Source organism: Jaculus jaculus, chromosome 4, assembly GCF_020740685.1.
Source record: "Jaculus jaculus isolate mJacJac1 chromosome 4, mJacJac1.mat.Y.cur, whole genome shotgun sequence".
Lineage (NCBI taxonomy): Eukaryota > Metazoa > Chordata > Mammalia > Rodentia > Dipodidae > Jaculus > Jaculus jaculus.
In genome coordinates, this window is record NC_059105.1 from 123,855,226 (window position 1) to 123,870,823 (window position 15,598).

General features: G+C 40.7%; 1 protein-coding gene across 4 annotated transcripts in view; it reads left to right on the plus strand.

Annotated features, from left to right (window-relative positions):
- The window catches only part of Sptbn1 (spectrin beta, non-erythrocytic 1), a 239,020-nt gene that overhangs the window by 191,373 nt on the left and 32,049 nt on the right, over nucleotides 1–15,598 (plus strand). For all 4 annotated transcript variants that reach the window (XM_004668948.2, XM_045146796.1, XM_004668949.2 and 1 more), the window contains 3 exons: nucleotides 305–507; nucleotides 8,611–8,701; nucleotides 14,646–14,792. In XM_004668948.2, the coding sequence (XP_004669005.1) occupies nucleotides 305–507; nucleotides 8,611–8,701; nucleotides 14,646–14,792 (441 nt within the window). The remainder of the gene's footprint in view (nucleotides 1–304; nucleotides 508–8,610; nucleotides 8,702–14,645; nucleotides 14,793–15,598) is intronic.

The following is a 15,598-nucleotide window of genomic DNA, read 5'->3' on the forward strand; positions in this document are numbered from 1 at the left end:
TCCTTGTAGCTGACACACAAAGTGTTCCTTATTTTGGGAAGATCAATTTATAGCATTTAACCAGCTAGAGAAATCCAGTCACTGATAGTAATTTCTTTGCATCTCAGCTTTTAATTTTATCTGATTCAATACACTATTTCATGTTAGTACAGTGGAGCAGGTATTAAGAATTATATTACATGAAAATAGAGAATAATGAAAAAAGTTCTTCCACTAATAGCCATGCTACTCTGGGTTTGTTTGTTTTTTGTTTTTTTTTTTTTGTTGTTTGTTTGTTTTCTCTCTCTCTCTCTTTTAAAACTAGGAATATGTTTTGGCTCATACTGAAATGCCCACCACCCTGGAAGGAGCTGAAGCAGCTATTAAGAAACAGGAGGACTTCATGACCACCATGGATGCCAATGAGGAGAAGATCAATGCTGTGGTGGAGACAGGCCGGAGGCTGGTGAGCGATGGGAACATCAACTCAGATCGTATCCAGGAGAAGGTGGACTCTATTGATGACAGGTACGGTTTTCTGAGGGTTTATACCCTGGGACCATTGAGCTTTTGAGTCATCTATCAGAAGTTCTTGGGACTTTGGGTATAAGTTTCCCAATTAGTAGAAAATACAGGTACCTAGCAAAATTGTGTATCTACCCAACCAGAAGATCAGTAAGCAGTGAAAAATTAGTCAATACTGCTTGGCTACAAAGCCTGGGAAGCCAAGCTAATTCTTAACCAAAGCCCTGTAGAGCCATCTGCTGGGTAGTGATCATGTATAAGCCACACTCCTCAAGAGTAACACACCTGATGTCACCTGATGAGACCCCTGAGAGCCTGACTTCCCAGCCTGGGCTACATTCTCCTTTCTTCATGTGTACTCTCTGATGCCTATCGGGAGTAATGACAGGAGGGTGAGATTTGCTTGTCCTAAGTACCAGGCAGAGCCATGATGGAACATAATCTGGCTTTTTTTGGAAAATTGGCTTTGATAATGGTGTCATAGTGACTTTTTCTTGGAGACAGAAAAACAGCTATTTTTCTCTTTAGCCATTCTATATGATTGGATGCTTTTAATTTATTTTTCCATTTTAAAAATTTTGTAGTTTTTCTGAAAGATTTCCTCCTAGTTTGTAGGCCAGTGCACTGTCTGATTCCAACCTTGCCCTGTACTGGTTAAAAGTAGGCAGTCATGGGGCTGGAGAGATGGCTTAGTGGTTAAGAGCGTGCCTGTGAAGCCTAAGGACCCCAGTTCGAGGCTCGGTTCCCCAGGTCCCACAATAGCCAGATGCACAAGGGGGCGCACGCTTCTGGAGTTCGTTTGCAGGGGCTGGAAGCCCTGGCGCACCCATTCTCTCTCTCTCCCTCTATCTGTCTTTCTCTCTGTGTCTGTTGCTCTCAAATCAATAAATAAATAAAAAATAAAATAAAAGTGGGCCGTCAGGACAGATCAAACTGTGGATGTGCCAGCATGCTTGGGGTTCTAGGTTGATCAGGCTGGTTTTGGACTGTCCCATGTGGATTAGTGATTAGCTTCTGTTCAGTAGTTCCTTTCTGATTACAGTTTAGGCTGGATTCCAGAGCTCATTTTGAGACTGATGTCAAGGTTTTATCTGGCCCTTATGTGTAGTTCAAAAGAAACACTGCTTGCAGCATGCATTTCCTTGCTTTCCACATCTGAAAGGGTATCCTGGGAATCTGAGCCAGGCCCACTTCAAATCAGATATGAGGTACAGAGAGTAGGGTTATTGCCATTCCCAACTTGAACAGCTCTAGTTTTCATGTACTAAGTCAGAGCCTAAACTGAATATGTTCTAAGGATGGTTCTGTGAAATGCAGTGTGTAACTGTGCTAAAAATAATTTTGTATGTGTTGTTTTTAAGCAGCTACCAAAGAAAATCCCTCTATGAAAACCTTCTTAAATGAGTGTGAGAAACAAAGAAAAAGTCCTAACCTAGAAGAAAAAGAAATTCCTTCTTTCATAATGTTAAATCCCATTTTGTAAACACAACACCTCTTGTTCTTCCACATTAGATACACACTACTGGTTTCCTGTAGCTCTTAGCCCTTTGACATGTGCATTCAGAAAGATGTGGAGTTGTCCACTGCTTCTTGGATTTATTTATGTTCTTCTCCCACCCTAGTGCTGTAGCAGGTAGTATTGTCAAGACTGGAGACTGCCAGATATGAGAACATTTCAGTAGTTCTTAGTTGTAGTTCAACCTTTTTTTGAACCTTGATTAAGAGCCTGGGCTCCTGGAGTATCAGGGCTTCCTTTATATTTCTCACTTTGATAAAAGGGATGGGGAGATGACTCAGTGAATAAAGCACTACCCTTGCAAACCTGAAAACTGTATCAGGCTTCTGTAATCCTGACAATCTCTGAGGTGGAGACAGGAGAATGTCCTGGAAGCTTGCAGACCACCTACTCTGGCAAGTGGAATGGTAGACAAGAGATCCTTCCTCAAATGAGATGAAAGGCGAGGACCAACATCCTAACATTGTCTTCTGACCTCCATATGCACACCATGGCATGTGCATGCCCGTACTCATACATGAACACACACACACACACACACACATCATACAAAATAGCACCCCACCCCATAAAAAGATAAAAACAGGATTCTATAAGCATAAGAAAGACGGAAGGAGTGGTGGGGCTTTTGGCTTATTAATCAAACTACTTTTTTTTTTTTTTATCATAGCTGATAAAACTGAATTCCCCAAAGACCTCAAGACCTGAAACTAGACCTAGGGGATTCTTGCCTATAATAAAAGACAAATTGAAGCCAGGCGTGGTGGTGCACACCTTTAATCCCAGCACTCGGGAGGCAGACGTAGGAGGATTGCCGTGAGTTTGAGGCCACCCTGAGACTCCATGGTGAATTCCAGGACAGCCTGGGCTAGAGTGAAACCCTACGTCGAAAAAACAAAAATAAATAAATAAATGACAATTTGGGCTGGAGAAATGGCTTAGTGGTTAAGGTGCTTGCCTGTGAAGCCTAAGAACTCTAGTTTGAATCCCCAGGTCCCATGTAAGCCAGACATAGTGACGCAAGAATCCAGTGTCTCGCATGTGCACAAAGGGGTACATGCGTTTGGAGTTTGTTTACAGAGGCTGAAGGCCCTGGTGTGCCTATTCTGTCTGTCTCTCCCCTCCCTTCTTCCCTTTCTCTGTACCCAACCCCTTTCAAATAAAAAAGAGAGAGAAATCTGTGACTTGCAGGTGTTAAAGGATCAAAAGCTAAGTAGCTAAACCTTCAGTTCTAGTTTTCTTATGCAGAAACATTCTGACACTTCCATGAGTCTTCTTGTGGCATGTAAAGTCACAGTGTGCTCATATTCAGCAAATCTCAGCAGTTATCACTGAACTTGTTGAAAGAAAAGTAACAGAACAAAGAAGCTGACATTAACAGATATGGGCAGGATACAAATGACCTTCATAGTGTCTGTAATTTTGTACAAACCAGCCTGCTATCCCACAGTCTGCCTGCCCCAAGGGTCTGCACATGGGAGAGAACCTCCTGGCAAAAAGGAAGATTGCAGTTATGGCACAGTCCAGCACAGATAGCACATTAAAGCACTATATCCAGCTCGATAAGGCAAAACCCTATCTTGTATGGCAGAGGACTGTTACCATCTTCTTATGCTGACATCCGAGGGCCTTTACTCTTAAAGGAAGTATTTATACTACATGAAGCATTAGTGTCTGCTTTATGATGAGGACATTTAAAACATTTATTTTTATTTTTATTTATTATTTGAGAGTGAGAATGGTTGCGCCAGGGCCTCCAGCCACTGCAAACAAACTCCAGACACATGTGTTACCCAGTGCATCTGGCTTATGTGGGTCCTGGGGAATCGAACCTGGTTGCTTTGGCTTTGTAGGCAAGTGCCTTAACTGCTAAGCCATCTCTCCAGCCCGATGAGAGCATTTTTGAGTCTTCCCATTTCATCTTGGTATTGGTGAACAGTTGCTGACTTTTTTTTTTTTTTTTTTTTTTTGCCATGTTGCTCAGGCTGGTCTCAAACTCACAGCAGTCCTCCTGTATCAGTGGGGTTTTTTGTTTTTGTTTTTTGTTTTTCGAGGTAGGGTCTCACTCTAGCTCAGGCTGGCCTGGAATTCACTATGGAGTCTCAGGGTGGCCTTGAACTCATGGCGATCCTCCTACCTCTGCCTCCCGAGTGCTGGGATTAAAGGTGTGTGCCACCACACCCAGCTGTATAACGTTTTAAATGCTAGGATCACAGATGGATGCCACCATGTTTGACCCCCATGCTCACTTCTTTCTTTTTTAAAAAAAATATTTTCATAATTTCATATATGTATATAATGTATTTTGATAAAATTCATTCCCTATTGTCTTCTCTTATCCCCCTCCCACTCAACCCCTTCTTCCTTACTAGTCTTTCTCTCACTGTCTATCTGTCTGTCTGTCTATCTCTGTGTCCCTCTGAGTTAAATTAGGGTTACTTGCATCAGTGGGGAATTATTAACTAGAGTATGGACAACTTACCAGAAGCTACAATGCAGAAGAACATGCCCCCCCCCAAAAAAAAATCATTATCTGCTCCACTGGAAGGGGTGGAGTTTCATGATCCTTTTCCCCCATTCATGATGGAATGTTAGTGAGCTGGTCTTGTGCAGGAACCACTGCTGCTGTGTGCTCATTAATATAATACCCTATTGTGTCCAGGAGACAGTGTTCCACAGCATTCCTTTCCACATGCAGCTCTTGCATTCAGGGGAATATATAGATGTCCCATTTAGGGCTGAGCTCACATAGTCCCTCATTCTTAACACCTTTGCTACCTGTGTGTCTCTGTATTAACCTTTGCCTACTGTAAAGATGCTTCTGTGATCCAGGACAAGAAATACTCCTTTTGAGTGTTCTTTGAGACAGTTTCAGTGGCCTGCATGGCTCTTTGATTCCACAGAATACACTATGCAGTGGCCCACCCAGAGAACAGTGCCATTTAGACTGTAAGTCACCAGCCTTTTTTATTTAAATTTGAAAGTGAGAAAATGAATGAATGAATGAGAATGGGTGCATCAGGAAAACGAATTCCAGATGCATGTCCTCCTTGTACATCTGGCTTAAGTGGATCCTGGGGAATCAAGCCTCGAACTGGGGTCCTGAGGCTTCACAGGCAAGTACTTAACCATTAAGCCATCTGTCCAGGAACTTTAAGGCTGTTTTAAATTGTTTTCATTGTCATTATTTCCATGAGTTTCAAGATGCTTGTTCAGTTGTAACTTGCAAGTGTCTGTGATTTTCCTTTTGCTCTTGAGCACTTTCATGAGATGGCAGGATGAAGGAAATGGAGTCCATTTTGCAAGGTTTTGTTTTTCTTCTTCTTTTTTATTAGAACTTACTTTGTATGTATATATCACGTGTTGATACCATCTTTTCCCTCCTCCTTGCCCCCATTCTGCAGGGGCCCCTCCTCGGTGAGGTTACTGGTATTGCCCACGGAGTTGTGGGTTATGTGTTACGGGAGCAGCTTTTTCAAGGTTTTTGGCTAAAGCCAAGACTATTGCATTTTGTCACTAACTCCACAACACAAATTATCTTCCTCCTGAAGATTTATTTATTTTTGTAAACTCTCCTATAAACAGGTAGAATTTGAGGGTTGAAAAAGTTCTTGATACTCCTTTCCTACATCTTTAGGTGACTATTTCTTTGACCCAAATTTGTTAAAGTTTTACTTTAATTTTTGATAAAGGATAGCAGTAGCAAAGTGACAGGTTTACATTTTGCCTAAATGAAATAGTGTATTAAGGTCCACTTTCCTATGGGAAGCTACAGAACCTTTAGGAATTGTTAAGTCCTTTCATATATCTACCATCTATGGCTATATTATTTCCATTGGTAATGTTCTTGTAGCTCCTAGCCCTTGGTACCTGCAGAAACAGAGCAGAGGACTTTTCTTCCAAGTCACTAGGCAAATGATAGTGTTAACTGTCAGTAATTTCTTGCTTAGGGTGTATATGATTCTCAGCATCACTGGAAAAACGTCTTCGAACCTCAGCACATGTTCTGTAAGCTGCTCTTGCTCACTTCTGATGTGGAGGATGATGGACTCAAGATAATACTTTGTTTCACAAGCCAAAAATTTCCTATGCAGTAAGGAATCGCTTTGACGATTAAAATGAAAGCTGGGCTCTCCTTACTTGTATTGTCTTTACTCCTCTTTAAAAAAAGTATACACACACACACACACACACACACACACACACACACTTTTTATTTATTGAGAGAATTAGTACACCAGGGCTTCCAGCCGCTGTAAACAAACTCCAGAAGCATGTGCCACCTTGTGCGCATAGAAGAGTTGCTTCCTCAGGCACAGGCAAGTGCATTAACAGCTAAGCTATCTCTCCAGCCCATCTTCACTTATCTTAATACCCCAAATGTAGCCTGCCTTTCTGTATAGGTGACCAGGGGTGTCAGAGAAGTGTCTTCTTGACAGTTTTTGGTCTTCTCTATATATAGAAAGTTCCCCTTACTGCAATACTGGCCTTTTTTCTGGCCTTCACATTGCTGTTCTTCATGGTTTCTGGAGACCTATGCTGCTGATAAAGGGAAGAAAATTTGCCAGCAATTTTAATGTTCAGGCTGAGGGGTGAGCACTCTGTGTTTCCCAAATTCAGCAGCAACTTGCAAATTACAGAGACATTTTTGTTTTAAGATTTTGTGTTTTCTCTTTTACAAATAGTTTTATTGGGCTCCAGATATGGTGGCTTACACTTTCAGTCCCAGCATTCAGGAGGCTGAGGTAGGAGGATCACTGAGTTCCAGGTCAGCCTGGGTTAGAGTGAACGAAACACTACCTCAAAGTAAATACATGTATTTTTTTTTTTTTTCCCCGAGAGACAGAGTGAGTGAGTATGGGCACACCAGGGCCTCCTGCTGATGTAAATGAACCTCAGATATGTGTGCCACTCTGTACATCTTGTTTTACATGGCACTGGGGACTCAAACCCAGACCATCAGACTTTGCAAGCAAGAGCCTTTAACCACAGAGCCATCTCCCTAGACGAAGTATGTTTATACTTTTCAAAACCTTAACTACCCTATCAAGCATGCAATCTCACAAGCCTGGAGTTTTTCATTCCTGGGTGTTTTGTTTGTGACTTTCTTCAAGATGAGAATTTATTAGAAAACTTTCATCAAAAGCCAGTTGTGGGGTGGGAAGGTAACTGAGTCTGTAATGTGCCTGTCTTGCAAGCCTAAGGACCTGAGTTCGATTCACATAAAATGTTATGCATGGTGTTACAGGAAACTGAGTCACACAGAGATGGTACCACAGATAAAGTGGAGAATCAGAAAGCTTATTCATGTTGGCATGGACTCGGGAATAACTTCCAGAGCTTGAGTACTGAACTCTGATAGCTCAGAGATTTTATAGACAATATGGCAAGTGGTCTGACATCATTTTGAATTCTTTACACTGCTGCTGTGTTACAAGTTTCTAAGGTTACATGATTTTGGGGCACAGACAGAATTTTAGTAATCAGTCAGTGATAAGAAGGTACAAATGTAGAACAGAAAGCAGTTTGCTATGACTGCACTAACCAGATGCAAGCAGGGTGCAGCAGCATAGCTAGGGAGGAGATTCAGGGTCTTACTGACTCACTGATAAAGCTTATGCAATAGAAAGTTGTGTTTTAGAGTATCATCTGGGTCTGGTTTCTTTGTTAAATTTCTTCTACCATAGTGTCATGCACCTTTATTCCCAATGCTATGAAGGCAGACAGGCAGGCCTCTGAAGCTTACTGGCCACCTCGAAGTGAGCACAAGGCCATTGAAAGGCTTCATCTCGAAAAGAGATGGATGTTATACCGGAGGAATGATAATTGAGGTTTCCCCCTGAGTTCCACATGCACGCACATGCAAACCCCTCCCCCACACACGTGCAAAGAAACAAAAGCCAATTATATAATTAAATTTATTTTTTTGTCTTGTACCCAGTTACAAGCTCCTTGAAGATAGCTTCAATTTCTCCCATAGTGGTAATATATGGACTTCTATATGGCATTTGCTTAGACTTCTTTTCCTCTAGGATTAGATTAGGAAACATCAAATGTATGCAGTTTCTATTATTGGCCCATTATGTAGCTTAGACAGATATTTGGATCTCTCTTATACCATGGCTTGCTCATTTGTACGTTTCTAGAATCCCTTATTCATCTTGCCTCTGTCAAATAATTAAGAAATGTAAGAAAACTGAGCAAACAGAAATTCAGGAGAAAAATTCGCTTATAAATATTTTATTTATTTATTTATTGGTTTTTCGAGGTAGGGTTTCACTCTAGTCTAGGCTCACCTGAAATTCACTATGTTATCTCAGGGTGGCTTCGAACTCATGGCACTCCTCCTATCTCTGCCTCCCTAGTGCTGGGATTAAAGACATGCGCCACCATGCCCAGCTTTAAATTGTTTATGTTTAATTTTGTTTGTTTTGTTTTTGAAGTAAGGCATCACTCTAGCCCAGGCTGACCTGGAAGTCTCAGGGTGGCCTTGAAATCATATGATCATCCTCCTAACTCTACCTCCCAAGTGCTGGAATTAAAGGAGTTCACTACCACTCCTAGCTAAGTCACTTTTATTATTTTAACAGACACAGAAAGAATCGTGAGGCAGCAAGTGAACTTCTGATGAGATTAAAGGACAACCGAGATCTTCAGAAATTCCTACAAGATTGTCAAGAGGTATGGTTTTCTGGTTTTTGGTTTTTGGATTTTTTTTTCCAGTTCTTCCTTTTCTGGTTTCCAAAAATAGCCAACCAGTATTTGACTACAAAAGGTCCTTGAATTATAAAATTAATGAGGCCAGAAGTTTATTCTTTGCAGGCTAGGGAATATTGCTTGTTGTGTGCTTGGTGGCGGCTGCTGCTGCTGCTTCTTCTCCCCCTCCTCCTTTTTCTTATTTTTTAAGTAGCATCTAACTCTACTGTAGCCTATGCTAACCAGTAACTTACTCTATAGTCCCAGGCTGGCTTTGAACTCACAGCAATCCTCTTACCTCGGCTTCCCGAGTACTGAGATTAAAGGTGTACAACCACCATGACTGGCTGAAATAGACCATTTCTAAAAATAATTTTTTTTATTAAGAACTTTAATATATGAACATATTGCAAATTGTTTGTATTTTCATTAGGTGATCCTCTTTTCTGTCTGTTGCCACCTAAGTGGGGTTATGAATGTACCAGTCATTTGTGTCAGGAGGAAAATGCTTCTCTATTCCTTACCCTCTTTTACTGTGTTCCCAGAGCCTTGGAGGTGTATCTCCTTTAGGGTTGAACTCTGGGAACCCATTATTTTCTGCTTTGATGGGTTTTGAGTCTTCTTAGTGTCTATGACCATAAGAGTTGTGTTCATATTTAATCTACCCCTTCCTCTATAATGTTTCATGGGCCCTATGGGTATTAAAGAGATGACTCTTTGAATGCTAAGCACTTGGCTTTCTTTTATTGTTATTTTGACATTTGTCATTTTGTCATTCTCTCCAGTATTCACCACCATGAATATAGCATGCTGTTTGTCAGTTCTCCACTCTGTAAGCTGCCACTTAGAGGGACTAGATTATCAGTCGTTTATCTGTCATTTAGAATAATTAAGGACTACAATGTCCATCACATTAGCCACATGTGGCCTTTTCATTTTAAGTTAAAATTAAGAGCAGAGTTCCTCTATCAACTGGATGCATTTTACCTGATGAGTTGCCAGTGTAACTGGTAACTACCCATATTAGCTAGACAACAGGCAGAGATAGAACCTTTCTATCATTTCAGAAGTCTGTTGCATAGTGAAGTCCAGAAGTATTTGCAACCTAAAAACATTTAATATTTATGTTTTATCTCTTTAACATACAGTATACTTAATCAGGAAGAATTAACAAGAACTGAAACTGGATACTAACTAAAAACAGATTTAAAAACTATAAACTAGATTTTTTTTTACTTGTGTAAGCTCTTATAAATGCCTACTTTTAGCCTCTGTAGATGTGTCAGAAGTGTTAATCCTGTTTTCAAACACCAAGTTTTAATATGTGGTGTTAATCTTATTATCTTACACTATTTTATGCACTTCTGATACATGTATAAACACTTTGAAAACTAAATTTGGTCAGAAAAATGTACTCTGCTTGCAAGCTTGTTGGAAAAAAGCATGTAGTTGACTCCACATTTGTAAATTCATGAACACATCATATTTCTCTGCTTGCCAAAGAATGACAGCAGAACTGTAATATATAAATTCTATAATAATATAAATACCCTTGGTGGCAAAAATGGCGTGAGGAGCACCAACAAGAAAATATAGGGACTGAGCCAGACGTGGTGGTGCACACCTTTAATCCCAGCAGTTGGGAGGCAGAGGTAGAAGGATCACCATGAGTTCGAAGTCACCCTGAGGCTACATAGTGAGTTCCAGGTCAGACTGAGCTAGAGTGAGATCCTGCCTTGAAAAACCAAAAAAAAAAAAAAAAAAGTCTAGGGACTTTGGGGCAAAAGGGTAAGGGGCCAGAAGCAATCTGTGTGCTGAGAATTCAGTTCAACTCTTCATAAATTTAGGTGCAAATGTAATAATTGTGTGTTCAAGCCGGGCGGGGTAGCACATGCCTTTAATCCCCAGCACTTGGCAGACAGAGGTAGGAGGATTGACATGAGTTCGAGGCCACCCTGAGACTCCATAGTGAATTCCAGATCAGCCTGGGCTAGAGTGAGACATTACCTCGAAAAACCAAACAAACAAATAATTGTGTGTTTAAAGAGCTACGGCCATAATGTCAGCCATGTCATATCTCCTATGACAAAAGACATCCTCCATGTTCACTGAGTGCTGTCTTACTATGAGTCTTGCAGTATGTTCTAGTAGATGGGCTCTAAGAAGGAAAGGCGCTAAACTATGTAGCCTAGTCTCTATCTGCTTGAAGCACTATGTTGAACAGTTTAGGTCTCTGGGGCATTTATGTAAAGCCAGACAGTCTGAAGACGGGAGTGTAAGTTCATGTCTCAAGACAGAGCTAGAAGAGAGCAATAAGCTCTGAAGTAAGCCATGCAGAGTATGTTATGTTGCACTGAACACCAGTTGGCCTCTTGTAATAAAGGAAGTAAGAGATGAGCATTTGCAAGATGAGGTACCTAACACAGATTAGTGTTCCCTGTGGTGACCCTGATGTTTACCTTGTAGCAGTGGTATGTTCTACCCAAAGGCTATGTTCTTTTTGGCCAGAGAGTTGATGAGGTCTCTTGCTCCTGCATGTGCATGTTTGTGGAGGCCAGAGATTGACATGGGTATCTTCCTCAGTCATTCTCTGCCTTATTTTGAGTCAGCTGTCATGGAGCCTGAAGTTTACTGATTTACCTAGACAAAAAAAGCCACCCACCTGTTTGGCTCTTCCTTTTTCTACCTTCCCAGCACTGGGATTATAGGCATATACCACCATGCCTGGGCATTTTCCATGGGTTCTGGGGTTCCCAACTCAGAATCTTGTGCTTATTCGATGAGCCATCTTCCCAGAATTGGTTTTTGGATTTTGTTGTTGTTTTAATTACTGTAAACTTTTCCTCGTTCTGCCTCATGCAGATGTGTCCCCTTTAAGAGATTTTCTTGAAAATGGGGAGTTTGTGTAGACCCCCCCTTACATTTGACAACCTACCTTTATTCTGATAGTTATTTACTCAGGTGCAGTTCAGTTCCATTGTTGGCCATCTTACCTTTGAGGTCCTAAGAATCCCAGGGTTTCTTCCCACCACCTTCTTCCTGGATGCCTTTGCTGGAAGAGACCTGTGTTGGGGCCACTATTGCACTAGCAATACAATGGGGACAGGAACTGTATACAACATCATTAATCTTTTTAGTGTGATTTTAGTGGTGTGTACTGGAAAAAAAAAAACTGATGAATGATTTAAAAGCTATAGTTTTTTTGTTTTGTTTTCTCTGACTCACCTCTTATTTTCTGAAGTTCTTCGGTTTCTAGTTTCTTCAATAGGCACATGTGTCTGGCACAGAGTTGGTGTTCATTGCTTTGCTCTTGGCCCAAATCAGTGATAAAAGCATTTTCTTATATTTGTCCAGTCTGCCTGTAGTCTTTTCTGCAGAGAATGAGCATATTCTTCAGTGACCTTTGTGAATGCTCACAAATAATAGCTGTAAGCTGTTTCCAAAACGTGGAGGAAGGGCTTGGGAACTGGCATGTTCATAGAGGTACAGCATGGTTTACCACAGATGTGCTACCTGTAGGATGATGTGTCCGCAAAGAGCAGATTTGTTTATAAGCCCCTGGGTTTTGCTTTCTCTTGCGCTCTCTCCCTTTTTTTTTTTTTTTTTTTTAACATTTCTTTATTTGACAGAGAAAAGGAGAGAGAATGGTGCACCAGGGCCTCCAGTCACTGCAAACGAGTTCCAGATGCATGGACCACCTTGTGCATCTGGCTCATGTGGGTCTTGGGGAATCTAACCTCAGACCTTTGGCTTTTCAGGCAAATGCCTTAACCACTAAGCCATCCCTCCAGCCCACTTTCTCTTTTTTTAATGAAAAAAATCCCTCTTTGATAGGTTGTTATGAATAGTGAAAATATGTGAGTGTCCTTGACATTTTGAATATCAAATGCCTTTTATTGTGTTAGGACCTCTGTATGTAGAATACAGGGAAATTTTTATCCTTTTATTTTATTTATTTATTTTGGTTTTTCAAGGTAGGGTCCCGCTGTAGCCCAGGAATTCACTATGTAGTCTCAGGGTGGCCTCGATCTCATGGTAGTTCTCCTACCTCTGCCTACCAAGTGCTGGGATTAAAGGTGTGCGCCACCATGCCTGGCTCATTTGATTTCTTTTTAACTTCATTTTCTTCTTAGATTAGTTGGATGGCCACATTTTAGCTATGAAAATAACTAGGAAATAGGTAACACTCACAGAAGCCAGAGGAAGAAGTCAGATGTCCTCCTCTTTCACTCTTCTGACTTATTTCCCTGAGACATAGTCTATCACGGAATTTGCAACTCCTGATTTTTCAATTAGACTGGCTGACCACAGAGCCCCAGCTATCCTGCTCTCCCCCCACCCCACCCCAGCACTGGGGTTAGAGGCTTCACAGCCATGCCAGGCTTTCTGTATAGGTGCTGAGGAGCAAGCATAGGTCCTCATGTTGCTACAGGAAGTGCTCTGACCTGTGAGAAATCACCCCAGCCAAGGAAATTTTTTTTAAGTAAAAAATTTAATATTTCTGTTGTGTGTGAGAGAAATGATCCTTGATTATAAAAAGTTAATGTTGTCCCTACCCCCAGAAAGAAAGAAATCAAAGTCTTTTACTTTATTTTTTTTTCCTTTGGTTTTCGAGGTAGGGTCTCAACTCTAGCCCAGGCTGACCTGGAATTTACTATAGAGTCTCAAGGTGGCCTTGAACTCACGACAATCCTCCTACCTCTGCCTCCCTTTTTCTTTTACTTTTAACCTTCCCTCCTCTGGTACTTACTCATAATAAACACCATGAGAAAGGTTGTGTTAGTGCCCAAACTTTTGCCCACTATCACAGCCAGCAGCTCTACTATAACTTACAGTGCCCTCCATGGCATCATTTCTAAAGAACAGACCTGATGTTGAAGTAAGTCTATGGACAGACCTTGCCCAGAGGTAGCTAGAATGCTATAGGGATTTCTTTCATTTCATGGCATTTATAAACCCTGAGATAGAATGATGAAGATCTTCAGATACCAACTTACTGTGAATAGTGACTCATACAAAAGTGTGCTTCACATTGTCTCTCAGGTAAAGTAAGATGTTTATTATCCAAAGGAGTCTACATTTCTTTGTGCATCTTCTGTATAACACAAAGCCCTTCTTGGGTAGCACAAATTATGGTGGGGACCAGAACACTGGCCTGGTCATTTGTAGGCAAGCAGGTTCTGGGTTAGGGTAAAAGCCTGCAGGAGATACGGATGGATTGGGGTCTGGTGTTTAGCTCATTCCCATCTGAAGCCTCTTGAGAGAACTCCCTTTGATTTTTCAGCAGCTGGCAAAATTTTGTGAATTTCAGGTGTATACTCACAAGTAAACATGTTGGGTCTCAGAATTAAATCCTGTAAATACTCTTGGTGTGAATAGGCTTTTTAAAGATCTAGAGGCTAAAGAAAAAGAGGTGAAGGTGATTCAGACTTAGGAAATAATGAAAGAGTGTCATTGTTGCTTTAGCCCTATAGTGAGCAAGTTGTTCATGCTTTTGACATTCTCACATATGTATCCATGTGGGGGGAGGGTACATAAGTGAATAGTAAGGTAAGATTGCCAAATGAATTGAAAGCAGTCAGTCATGATTAACATGTTGTAACTGACACAGGTACTTGGAAGAGAAAAAGGGTTGTGATTTGATCTGATTAGAGTAGAATTTAAATATTAGCCTTCCAAGAAAAGCTGGTTGAAAGTGCCATTCATTTTGAAAGCTGGCTTCAAGGTTTTTGTACTTCTGGGTTTGTATCAATCTGAAGTACAAATTCTTTGATACTTGTCATAATGTAACCAAGTTGCAAAGTCAAATATTCTGTTGCTCTTGACATGGAAACATGTAGTATAGCATAAATAAAGTCCTTTCCAGGTAGGAAAATTAGCTTGTACCTATGATAACACTCTTTAAAACCTCCTTGGTACTTTTTCCTAGCTGTCCCTCTGGATCAATGAAAAGATGCTTACAGCCCAGGATATGTCATATGATGAAGCCAGAAATCTGCACAGTAAATGGTTAAAACACCAAGCATTTATGGCAGAACTTGGATCCAACAAAGAATGGCTTGACAAAATTGAGAAGGTGGGTTAAATTATCTGGTGAGGCCCTACCATTTTCCACATTGAAGCTCTGGTGAAAAACAGAACTAAGTATATGTATGGGTGGGGAGCACAAATTGCATTCTATTTAAGACATTTTCTATATCCTTTTGTGGTAATTTACAGAAATCCTATAGCCAGTAGCATTTCTCCCATTTAACAGTTCCTAACTTAATTCTCCAAAAACGAGAACCGCAACCAACATGACACAATAATTTATCTTCAGTGAATACTAAGCATTTGGTCTCGTTGTGCATATCTTCATTTGCTGCTGATAAACAGGGAGTCTCCTTCAGTCTTTGCTGTCTTGGTTATATTGCCTGTGTTGCATTGTGGCCAGCTTTACCAACACAGTTGTACAGAACTTTAAAAGACCCTGTATTTTAAATCTTGCTTATTTTCTCTTCTTTTTTTTTTCCACAATTTTTATTAACATTTTCCATAATTATAAAAAATATCCCATGGTAGTATCCTCCCTCCCCCCCCCGCACTTTCCCCTTTGAAATTCCATTCTCCATCATATCACCTCCCCATCTCAATCATTGTAGTTACATATATACAGTACCAACCTATAAAGCACCCTCCTGCGTTCCTTTCTCTTCCTTGCTTATTTTCTTTATGGAACTACTTTACACAAAGCATTATGGTATTGATTTCAGGGTATACTTTTTGCACTGGGAGATTCTGTGCAGTATAACTTGAGTGCTCCCATCTACTAAGACCACATAGTGTGTATATGAGGCCACTGTTGATTTTATTGCTCAGTAACTACATAAGAAAAAGTGTGCT